General features: G+C 50.6%; 1 protein-coding gene across 2 annotated transcripts in view; it reads right to left on the bottom strand.

Annotated features, from left to right (window-relative positions):
- Positions 1-3,163: 3,163 nt before the first annotated feature.
- GOLGA7B (golgin A7 family member B) overlaps positions 3,164-11,785 on the bottom strand; it is a 53,147-nt gene continuing 44,525 nt past the window's right edge. Inside the window, exons 3-7 of one of the 2 annotated variants that reach the window (XM_061162330.1) lie at positions 8,825-8,950; positions 7,152-7,304; positions 6,963-7,064; positions 5,506-5,557; positions 3,164-5,126 (exon numbers count right to left, since the gene is read on the bottom strand). In XM_061162330.1, coding sequence (XP_061018313.1) covers positions 5,104-5,126; positions 5,506-5,557; positions 6,963-7,064; positions 7,152-7,304; positions 8,825-8,950 — 456 coding nt within the window. In that variant the 3' untranslated portion in view covers positions 3,164-5,103. Of the gene's footprint in view, positions 5,558-6,962; positions 7,065-7,151; positions 7,305-8,824; positions 8,951-11,785 lie in introns of both variants that reach the window. The other variant, XM_061162329.1, reaches the window with a different exon arrangement.

Below are 11,785 nucleotides of genomic sequence, written 5' to 3'. Positions count from 1 at the left end.
CCAGGCCAGAATACTGGAGTGGGTAGCCTTTCCCTTCTCCAGGGGATCTTCCCAACCCAGGGATCAAACCCAGGTCTCCCACATTGCAGGCAGATTCTCTACCAACTGAGCCACAAGGGAAGCCAAAGAATACTGGAGTGGGTGGCCTATCCCTTGATCAGCGGATCTTTCCAACCCAGGACTTGAACCAGGGTCTCCTGCATTGCAGGCAGATTCTTTACCAACTGAGCTATAAGGGAAATGACACCTATTTCATGCCAGGCACATCCATGGCCAATTTCTCGCTGGCTCCTCAAAACCAGGTGTTCTTAGCATTTGGGGGATGGTTACATACCCACTTTGAAAATTTGCTAAAAAATCTGTGGGCTCTCTTCCCCAGTTAAAGGTACATCATTCTGCACACAGGGGCAGGGGGTCAAGCTTAAGAACTCCTGGCATAAACCTAGGCTGTTTTAAGATTTTCTTAGGTACCAAGGACTTTCTCTTTTAAAGGCCCCACACCTCATCGTATCAAAGATTTTCATGTATATCCACAACCCACCCATACACACACATACACGCACACACATACACACACACATGAGTTGAGTTAAATTGCAGTGACTGTCTGAAATAATGTTAATTTTGTAGCTATGTAATAAAACATTAATTTCAGTTTTGTGCTTGCTTTTCCTATTTTGGAGCCAATGAACTTCCTTCATAAATTTCATTCAAATATTTCATTTGTTGTTTAGTAGCTAAGTCATACCCAACCCTTTGCATCCCCATGGACAGCCACATGCCAGGCTTCCCTGTCCATCACCATAGAAAATATGCAGATCTAAAGTATACAGTTCATTGAACTCTCAAAGTGAGCACCACTGTGTAACTGCTGGAGAAACAGCTCATCAGGATTCCACAGAAGCCCCCTCTTCCACTCACTGCCCCCACCCCAGGGCAGCCTCTCTGCTGACTGCTAACACCACAGACCAGTTTTGCCTGTATTAGAATGACAGTAAAGCATCTGCCTACAATGCGGGAGACCCAGGTTCAATCCCTGGGTCGGGAAGACCTCCTGGAGAAGGAAATGGCAACCCACTCCAGTATTCTTGCCTAGAAAATCTCATGGATGGAGAAGCCTGGTAGGCTACAGTCCATGGGGTCGCAAGAGTCAGACATGACTGATTGACTTCAGTTTCACTTTCATTAAGTACAATCATAGAGTTCATACTCATTTTGTGTCTGGCTGCATTCATGGAACCAACAAACTTTTTCATTCAGGTCTCAGACATTTTCAGAGGCTTGTGAAAAGTTTATAGGCTCTAAGTACCATCCAGGGATTCTCAACCTTCTGACTAGAAACTCCAGGGGAACTTTTAAAACCCCTGATGCCCAGGCTGCACCCCAGAACAATGAAATCAGAATCCCAGGGCATAGGACCAAGCATCAGCAGGTTTTCTTGCTTCCCAGGTGATTTCAATTACAATCAAGCATGAGCAGCACTGGTCTAGGCAATCCCGTAAAATATTAGTATTCTGATTTTACAAACTGGGGAAACTGAGGCTTCAGGGGTCTCCCCCAAGGGGAATTGTCAGGAAGCCAAAGCTCTAATTCAGGTCTAACTTGGGGTGGTCTATGCATTGCATTCCTCCTTGGTGAGCAGTAAAGCCCCAGCCAGTTGTGGGTGCCTCCTGCCGGACATCTCCTCACGACAAGTCCTTCCAGATCTGGGAGGTGTGGTTTCCCAGGCTGCCAGACCCCCAGGAGAAAGGCAGCACCCCAGGGGTTGGCCATAGGGAGAAACAGTCACCAACCAACTAGACTCCATCTTTGCCCTGCACCTCTCTGGAAGCCACAGAAAAGTCCTTGCTGGTAGGAGCAGCTGCTGGTTTGGGGGTCATGAGAAGTCTCCCAGCCGCTTAGATGCTCTGACCCAGGCGGCTCTGATTTGGGGGTGCAATGCGAGATGCCACCGCTCGGTGGCACCAGGAGCTTCTGTAAAGCCTGCGGTTTTACATACCCCCTGCCTTTGGCTAAAAGAAGCCAGAAGGCGGGCTTAGGAGGCAGTGGAGGGCAGCAGCAGCCCAGAGCTGGCTGCCTGGGGGTTCCTGTGTTTTCTGACACCAGATGGGGCCTGTCTCTGGCTGGCAAGTGTTGCAGAGGAGATGTGGCTACCCCCGAACCCAGGAGAGAGGCCACTTCCTCCATAACTGAGGCAGCAGAGACAAGCCAGGCTGAGAAGCCACACCTCAATCGACTTCTCCCCCCAACTACCCTTCACCAAGCTGCCCCAAGGCAGCTTCACGTGTGAGCCCACAGGTCCGTGAGAAGCCCAACTACCCACACTCCCGTGATACCCTGGGCTTGGAGGTACCAGCCCTCCCTCTGAGCCTAGGATGGCCAAGGGGTTCTCCGAAGCTGGTATCGTCTTCCCCGCAGTTTATGGAATCAGACTGTCTGGATTCAAAGCCAGGCTCAGCCACATTCTAGTTGTGTGATTTGGGGCAAGTTACTTAACTTCTGTGAGCCTCAGTCTCTTTATCTGTAAAGTGGGAATAAGGTTGTTGTGAGGACTGAACGATGAATTATGTAGAGTCTTAGCCTAGTGCCTGGCAAATAGTCAGTGCTAAATAAATGTTAACTACTATTGTTTATATTACTACCACTAATAAGGTTGCAAACACACAAAATGAACCCACCCACATGTTAAAGAACAGACTCCATGGTGACAACCTGCACACACCCCAGATCTGAGCAGAGGCAGCGAGTCCAGCTGCCTCTTAGGAGCAGAAAATATAAGAGGGGAAGCTACACAGGGCACTCCCCAAACCCCCACCCAGAGGTGGAACCATTGTACCCTCAATCTGGTGGGATCCTCTCTTGGCCCACAGACCTGCATGTGTGACCCCAGCCACCCTGCAGCTTCAGACAACTTCCATTTGGGTGTCATCCCCACGGGGTTGGAGTGAGCACTGGGTCAGACATCGATTTGAAACCTGGTGCTATTCACTATCGGCAACCAGCTGTGCGACCAGAGACAAGTCACTCACCCTCTCTGGGCCTCCATTCTGCCTCATTCAGATGATCTTTAAATTCCCTCCCACACCTGTGCCCTACGGGTTTAGCAAAGTATCTGGCACACACTGAGTGCTCATTACTCGTTATTTAGTTTTATAAGAGCCAAGACACACCTCTGCTAGTTTCCAACACCCACATACTTTTCTTTAGAACGGAGTGACCTGTATGATCCAACCCCTAACAGATATGAGATCAAGACATGGGTATTTATCTAATTAATTCATGACTTGATTTTGACCTGGTTTCAGTTCAGCCTGTTCCCCCCACCTAAGGATCCATGGGCCAAATAAAAGCTCCAGATTAGAGATGAGGAGTGTCTGCCTCCCCACTAGACTACAAACTCAGAGACGACATTGTTCATTCTTCCATGTCCGGGTGCTGCCTCTTCAGAAACACACTTGGTCCTGCCTCCTCAGCAGGAGGTGGGTGGGTCACTGAGCACCCCCTCGCCATGATCCTGGGGCACAGATCTGGCCCCCCATCGCCGAGGGGGAGAGAAGCCACAGGGAGCCTCAAGCTGGGCAAGTCCTTTTATTGGAAAAAGAAATAATCAAATGAAAGGCCACCGCATGGCCAGTGCCCAGCCATCCCATGGGAGATGCATCGTTCACCCCACAGGTCAGTCCCAGCCACACAGTGGGCCAGGGTGGGCACAGGCCGGGTTCAGGGGGAAGGGGGTGCTGTGGTGGAGATCAGTGGGCTGCAGCTCACCCTGGGAACACTTGGACCAGGACCCACTGAGGCTCAGGGGCTGGGCCGCCCTCTCCAGCTCTCTGGTCCCTTCCTATATACTCCTCCTGCATCCAAAAGAAAGTCAGGCCCCTCTTTGGTTCCAAAAGGCTACCTGCAGTGACTGGTCTCTCATAGCCCCTCTAGCACCTCCTGCTGGCCAAGAGAGGCAACCTGCTTCTGTCCGTCTCCAGACACCAGGGAGGGGCTGCTGGGCCTCGGCAGTCAGGGCCTCACTGGCTGGACACCCCTCTTTCAAGAAAGAAATTTGCCTTTTCCCCTGCAGATTGGCAGCCCCTTTGACCTTCCAAGGACATTTCACACAGCCTTGGAGACCCCCTGAGTACGCAGTGCCCATGGCCCTGTTGCCTTGTTATGGAGGACCTGAAGTGGGGCACAGAAGGCCCTGGAAGGTTGCCTCCACTCTCCTAGAACCCCAACTTTTTTGTTAGAATGTACACAGTACAGTCAGAAGGTGGGGACAAACTTGCCAGTGGAGGACAGACCAGGAAGAAGAGCCAAGCTGGCAGCCAAGCAAGGGACAAGGGATGTTAGGACATTTATTTACAAGAGGACAGGCTGGACCCACCCAGGGAAGCAGCCAGACCATGACGCAAAAAGATAAGACAAGATGCAGAGAGGGGCAGACATCGGCCCAGTAGCCAAGGGCAACATACAAATGTATTCATACACCTGTATGCACACGTGTGTACACACACACGAGTGCACACACATGCACTCACAGTGCACTCAGGCACACACTTGTCCTCACACATACCTACACACAGGTGCATTTGAGCACATAGGGCACGCACATATGTGCACATACACACGTGCCTGCACACACACACACTCATTCTCACACACAGGCACGTTCTAATCTCAGGAAGTTGGCTCCCGTTTTTGAGGTTCAAGCTCCCCAAGGCGACATCTCTCCATGAAGCATTTCTCCGGACCCCCATACAGCCTTCCGGAGGCCAGGCCTTGTGCCCCACCCCCACTAGCACCTGGTGACCTGCAAAGCTGCAGTAGCTGGACACTTCTGAGCGAGTCCAAGATGACCTCCAGGCTCTGGGTGGAGGACAGTGATGCCAGGAGTCTAGACAAGGTCAGGAGGGGGCTGACCACTCCCGTCTCCCCAGACCTTGAATCAGTGGAGGCAGGATCACAGACAGGCAGAAGCCCTGTGGTGGCATCGGAAAGCACACACACTGGGAATGGGACCCCGAGGAAGGGAGTCCTCGTGGATGTGGGATTTGGGGTAAAGTACCATGCAGGATGGGAATTAATTCTCTATTTGACAGGCTTGGATCCTTTTCAGGGGGTGTCTGGGAGGGGAGCTGCGGAAGAAAGGGGTTTGTCCAATTAGTGTTATCCCAACCCCCACCCCCCATGGAAGACCTGCCTCCGTGTGACCCAGACCAGCCCCGTCGGATAAAAGCCAAGTCAGGAAGTGGACCATCCTGCCAGTGGGCAAGGGGCAGGGGGCGCCAGCTGATGGCCGGCGGGCGACACTGGGCGGGTCACCCTCCTTCCCGCCCTGGGCCGCAGGGTGGGCCCAGAGAATGACTCAGAAGCGGGTGCTCTGGTAGCGCAGCCGCCTCAGGTCTGCGAGGCCCTCAGTCCAGCCGTACACCTCCCTGCAGGGACTCTCGGCCAGTCACCGGCCCCCCGCCCCACCGCCCCCACCGCTGCTGCTGCCGCTGCCGCTGCTGCTACCGCTGCTGGAGCTGCCGCTGCTGCACCGGTCCTCGTAGATGGAGATCTCGATCTGGGCGGCCGTTAAGGAGGGGTGCAAGCCGAAGCGAACCGGCTGATGGAGACCAGCGGGGAAGCGCGAGGCCGAGCTGGTGCTGCTTCCCAGAAAGGCAGGACGTGGACGCCTGAGAGCCACATCCAAACCCCTCCTCTCTCCTGCGCTCGCTCAGCTCAGAGGCGCCTGCGCACAGCCAGGACACGGCGCTTACACTCTAATGGGTCTAATCTTTGTATCCCAGAACGCGATGTACCCAGTGTGCCCCGTAGCGGGTGTGATTGACCAGGAAAGTGTGAGGACTTGGCTGTCCTGAGTTCAAATCTCCCCATACCCAATCTCAGCTATGTGACTTTTGACCAATCACCTCACTTGTTACCATCCGTTATCTGATCTGTACAATGAGGGTAATAATAGAATCTTGGAGTTATTGCAAGAATTAAATGAAATAAAGCATGTAAAGGACTAAACACAATAACTGGCACATAGTAAAGGCTCAGTGACAAGAAGCACCTCTCCTTGGGCTTTGTAAGCATGAGATTCTCTGGGATTTGTGTTTCTTTACCAGTAAATGTTATTTTTAAGAATTCTACTATCTGCTGCTGACTGGGGGTGGGGGGGGGGGGGGCGGCCGGGGAGGGGGGGGGGGGTGTATGTATACCTTGATCAGGAGGAGTGGGTAGACCTATAATCCACTGGAGGACCAGTCTCCCACCAAGACCTCCATCTTCTCATCTGTGAAAGGGAACCTACTACATAGGCTTCAATGAGGGTTAAATGCAAGGGCAGTGAAGAGTGGGCCTGGGCTCAGATCTTGGCTCTGGTGGGCTCTGGCTGGGCGGCTCTGAGTCAGGGTCCACTACAAAGGCAGTAAGAAGAGTTACCCGCTTTACAGGGGTCTTATGAGAAGTACAGGAATTCATATTTTCAAAGCACTTACTGTGACACCTGGCATGTATTGATATTAACCACTGGTTAAATGCAGTCTTCCCAGGTGGCACTAGTGGTAAAGAACCCACCTGCCAATGCAGGAGATGTAAGAGATGCAGGTTCAATCCCTGGGTCGGGAAGAACCCCTGGAGAAGGGCATGGCAACCCCCTCCAGTATTCTTGCCTGGAGAATCCCGTGGACAGAGGAGCGTGGCGGGCTATGGTACATAGGGTTGCAAAGAGTCGGACATAACTGAAGTGACTTAGCACGCACACACGCACTGATTAAATGCAGCTCAATAAAAGCAAAGCCTAAAATTTGCAAATAGCACTAACTTATGGTGGGAGAGGAAAGTCGATGACCAGGGATATGGGGAACCCTAAGAAATCCCTGAGCAGAGTCCCCTAGGGTGGTCCAGCTTACTGGCGGCCTCCCCAGGGCTCCTGCTGGTTGCAGCTGGGTGCCCTCGAATGGAACAGCCAGAAAGGATACAACTCTCATCCCACGCTCCACGGGGTCTGTGAGCAGGAGGCCTCGGGGGGCAAAGACCTTCTCGTTCTGCTCCTGGATGTAGCGGGAGATCTTCTTGAGAACCTGCAAGGAGAGGGGCCCATTGAGGCTGAGGCTGAGGCACCGGAGCCCCAGGGGGGAGGGAAGGTGGGGCCGTGGGGGAGGAGCCACCTTCTCATAGTGGGTCTCCATGCAGAGGAAGATGAAGTAGGCCGTGGCACAGGCCAGGCAGCCCTCGAGATAAGAGCTGCCGCCAATCTTCTCGGCCTCCGCGTAGAAGCTGTTGAGGGTCTTCACAGTCTCCTCAAAGAGCTGCCGCTCAATCTGGAGGGAGAGAGAGACAGGGAGCCGGACCCAGATCAGCCTCCCTGGAGTGTGGTTGCCGTGATGGGGCCTCACCAATGTGGGGGTTGGGGGCACACAGGCAAGACCAGAGGGGTGCCCATGGAGCATTAGACAGGAAGTCAGGAGACTGAGGGTCCAGTCCAGACTTGGCTATCAACTAACTGCGTGACCTTGAGCTAATGATTTAACTACTCCAGCCTCAGTTTCCACATTTATAAAATGGAAACAAAAGTGATGATTTGTCCTCACTTGAAAACAGAAAACTCTCATGAAATCCAAGAGGTGAACATTTTCTGCAGTGGATCAGGTATCTATGCTCTCCCTGCCAGGACTCTGATCAACCTGAGCACCCAGTTCTATCTATATCCACAATGGATACAACTGTGTCCATAAGGAAACAAGAGTCCTGTGAAAAAGCAGAGTCAGACATCAAGGCTCTTCTGGTGCTCAGTCAGTTTGGTACATCACTTCCTCTTCCTGGCCCTGAGCTTCCTCTCTTAAAGGAGAGGATGAACTAGCGCAAGGCTTCTCCAACTTTAATGCATGTATGAATAACCTCGGGATCTTAAAATGCAGATTATGAGTCAGTAGATCCAGGGTGGAGCCTGAGATGCTATTTCCAGGAGACAGGATGTTGCTTGTGCACAGGCCACAGTTTTGGTTCAAGGGCTTAATAGTTCTCAATTCTGCTGCACACTAAAATCACCTGAGGAGATTTTAAAACCAGGCACACCCAGGTCTTGCCTTCAAGAGATTCTGATTCAAACGGTCTGGGAAGGGGGAGGGTGGGTCAGAGCAGCAAAGACCACCAATGTCCTAGTCTACCCAAGCTGACACCTGCAATTTTTTTCAAAAGCTCCCAGGTGGTTCTAACGGGCAGCCAATCATGAGAAGCACTGCACTAGGAGATCAGAGATTCTCAAAGTGGGATCCATACATCACCCGATGCCATATCGCCTAGGGCTTTCTCATTAAAAATTAAGGTCCTCAGCCCAGCTGCACATTGGAACCATCTGGGGAAATTTAAAGCAATGCCGATGGCTGGGCCCCAGCCCCAGACACTCTGATTTGATTGATCTTGTGTGTGGTCTGAGCATCAGGATTCCTTTAAGCTCCCCAGGAAATTCTAATGCACAGCTGGAGTTGAGGAGTGCTTCTAAAAAGAGATTCCTGAACCTAATCCTGCAGTTGAGTCAGCATCTCTGATGACACCTGATATTATCCAACGAGGCTCAAGAATTCGAATTTGTTTGACAAGCTCCCTAGGTGATTCTCTGAAATTTGAGAACCACTGAACTAGAAAATCTCTGACATTTTTTTTTTCCAGCTCTAACTTTCTAGGAGGCGACAGTGAGGCAAAATGCTTTAGTTCTTCCACATGAAGTGGCTGAGCAAGTTGTTTCCTATACTACTTTTATCCTAGAAAAAGATAAATATTCTAATAAGCCCCTCAGTTCCATCATGGTCTGTGTCCCAAGTTTAGGGAAAGACATCCTTACCCGACTGTCCAGCTCTGGGGGAAACTTGGTCTGGAACTGGCAGATGGTCCCATCGCTGTAGTCTCTCTGGATAAAGACCTTGGTGGCGAGCGAGGCACTTCGACGGAGCTCCTGCAGGTTGTGGACCTTGGGAATCGATCAGGAGACATGAGCTCAAGGTGATCTTCCTTCTAGGTTTGTCCAAGGCTGAGTGGTTTATTAGGATGTGGGCCTTTCATAGCTAAAATCAGTAAAGTTTTCAGGAAACCAGGACAAGTTGTCCACCCTACAAGTGTTCAAAGAAGGCCATAGGAAGCAGGCCTATCAAGATTACCCCAGAGGATGCCTCCAGCTATTCCAGAAACATCCTGAAAAAGCCTGAAGCAGGGCCAAAGTTGAGCCAAAACGAGAGGTTCTGGAACCACCAACAGAGCCAGGAACAAATTATAATGAAAGGAAAACATTTCCTGGTGGCTCGCCCAGATCCTCTTCTCTCTCGGTCTCTCTCTTTCATACACACACACACACAGACACACACAGACACACACACACACACACACACACACACACATGCACACATGCCCATGGTAGGGCCTTTCACTCTTTCATTCATTCAGCAAGTTTCAACCATTCACAACTTGTCAGGCCTTGGCTTGAAGACCCCAGCACTGAATAAGGCTGATGCCTCAAGTGGGGCTGACAGCACTTTACTGGGGAAGGGGAGCACATGGGGCAGAGGAAGACAAGATGTACCCATGAACTCAGAGGGAGACTGGGGTTCAGGCCAAGTTACGACCCAGGTCAGAGACACCACAGATCATTTCCATGTCCAGCACTTCTCATCACAGGAATGAAGGGGGCCCACAGACACCGAAATTCCCCCAGAGAAATCTTGGATAAAGTGGGCCAAGGCCAGAAACTCAAGAAATCTCTTGTCCAGGGAGGAAGGAGTAGAGTGACTTTGGTCCCTTGTCCATACCTGAGGACTTGGCATTGACACAGACTGTAGAGTCTGGGGGGGAGTGGGCTCAGTTCCACAGAAGAACAGAGCCTCTTTTTTGCACTTCTAGCCTCCATCACCCACATTTGAGACAAGCAACCCACTGGGTGAAATATGTCAGACATTAGAACTACGTGGAGCCCAAGCCCCAAAGGCAGAATTAACACAGCCAGTTCATCCTGTGTAATTAAGGTGAATCCATTCCGTCACTTGGCTTTCATTTATTGAGTCCCTACTATTGCCAGGCTCTGGGGATGTTGAGCAAAAGACAGTCGTGAGCTCCAGGGAGGAAGACAAGTAAATATATAATGAATCAGACTGTGATAAATGCTACAGGGAAGTAGCATCTTACCCAGAAATGCTTGCTAAGAAAAGGCTTCCTGAGGTCTGTGCGGAGTCAGAAAGGAGCTACCAGTAGTAGTGGGTGGGCAGGGGGGTGGGGGAGGGAAGCAAAGGCAACCCAGAGGGAGAAGCCTGTGCAAAGTGAGAGAGACAATGGAGAACAAGTTCTGCTGCAATGACTGGAGGCAGATTTCAGCAAGAATGGACTGGTTTGCAGATCAGATAAAAGCAGTAGATGAAGAGAGTAGAGAGGAGGCAAGGGGTAGATCACAAAGGGCTTGACAAGTTTCTACTGGAGGGGATGATTTCTGATAGAAGATACTTACACTTGCTTAAGAATTGGGAAAGAATAAGTAATGAGAAAAAGGTTGTCAGCTTGGTAGTAGGAGCAGATCCAGGGCCTGGGATGGTGCAAAAACAGAGACTGCAAATGAGATTTTCCTAAATCCAAGTGAATTTTGCTCTATTTAAGAGTGTGATCCCAAAGTATTGTGATCAGATGAAATAATGTACAAGTGCTCCTATAGGCTTAATAGTCCTTGATTCCCCTAATCGAGGTTTTAATTGAGACTCCCTTGACTTTTAGTAGGATCCTATGATAACTTTGAAAAATAAAGAATGCTTTGGTAACATAAATAAGTTCATCAGTGCATTTGCTCTGTTTAGTTAAGGTTTCACATGGTTGTGTTTTCAAAAGAAAAGGAGGGCCTGTGGCCTTCTTCCACCCTTCTAAACCAACTACATGAGCCTGTCAACCTTGAAGATGGAGTCCCCTGGCCCCAGAAGGGTCATTCTGGCAGCTTTGTGAGTGGTGCACTGAAGCGGGCATGACTGGGGTAGGGGGCCAGTTGGAGGTATGACTTGTAGTAGCTCAGGGGAAAACTAAAGTGGGTCTAATTTAAGAACAATGATGGTGAGAATAGAAAGAAGGGGAAAGAACAGTGCTTCAGTCATTCTGAAATGGGCTCAGCCTCTTCCCTTCCAATATCCCCCTTTGTCTATGCCCAAATGCACCATGTGCTACCATGAAGGTGTGTATGTCTCTAGTGACTGGTGAGCTGTCAACTCTACACACTCTTTCCTCTTAGATTAGTTCCCAGCCTCCTTTTCAGCTAAGTGTGGCCATATGACTGAACAGAATGTGAGTGGGAATGACGAACGTCAGGTATAGGCTTGGCTCATAAAGACCACCACCCCTCTGTGATCTTTCCCTGTCCACAGAAACCAAGGGAGCCATGTGTTGAAGATAGTGGAACCACAAGCTGAAGAGAACCTGGGTCCCTGAATCACTGCTTGGAGGAGAGCCACCAACTGGTCAGGAACACAGGCCTGAGCAAGAAACAAACCTCTATTTTATTACAGCATTTAAGATTTTACGGCACTACCTGGCATAATAGAGTCCCATTTCTTTTTGGCATTTATCCCCAGGTTCTCAAGTAACCAGAGCAGGAAGGGTCAATACCGTTTCCAAACCCAACAATATCCTGAGCCTCAGAACACTATCCTGGCTCTGGGTAACTAAGGATCTTCTTCCCTACCTGGAGAGTGCTTGTGGAGTCTTGAGGAGTTAGTAGAAGATGGTATCAGACACACTTTATATTCCAGAGCCCTAGTTTCCCAGATCTACTTAGACTGCACAT

This window comes from Dama dama, chromosome 15, assembly GCF_033118175.1.
Source record: "Dama dama isolate Ldn47 chromosome 15, ASM3311817v1, whole genome shotgun sequence".
In the NCBI taxonomy this organism is placed as follows: domain Eukaryota; kingdom Metazoa; phylum Chordata; class Mammalia; order Artiodactyla; family Cervidae; genus Dama; species Dama dama.
The sequence above is the reverse complement of the archived record's forward strand: the minus strand, read 5'-3'. Positions and strand labels throughout refer to the sequence as shown.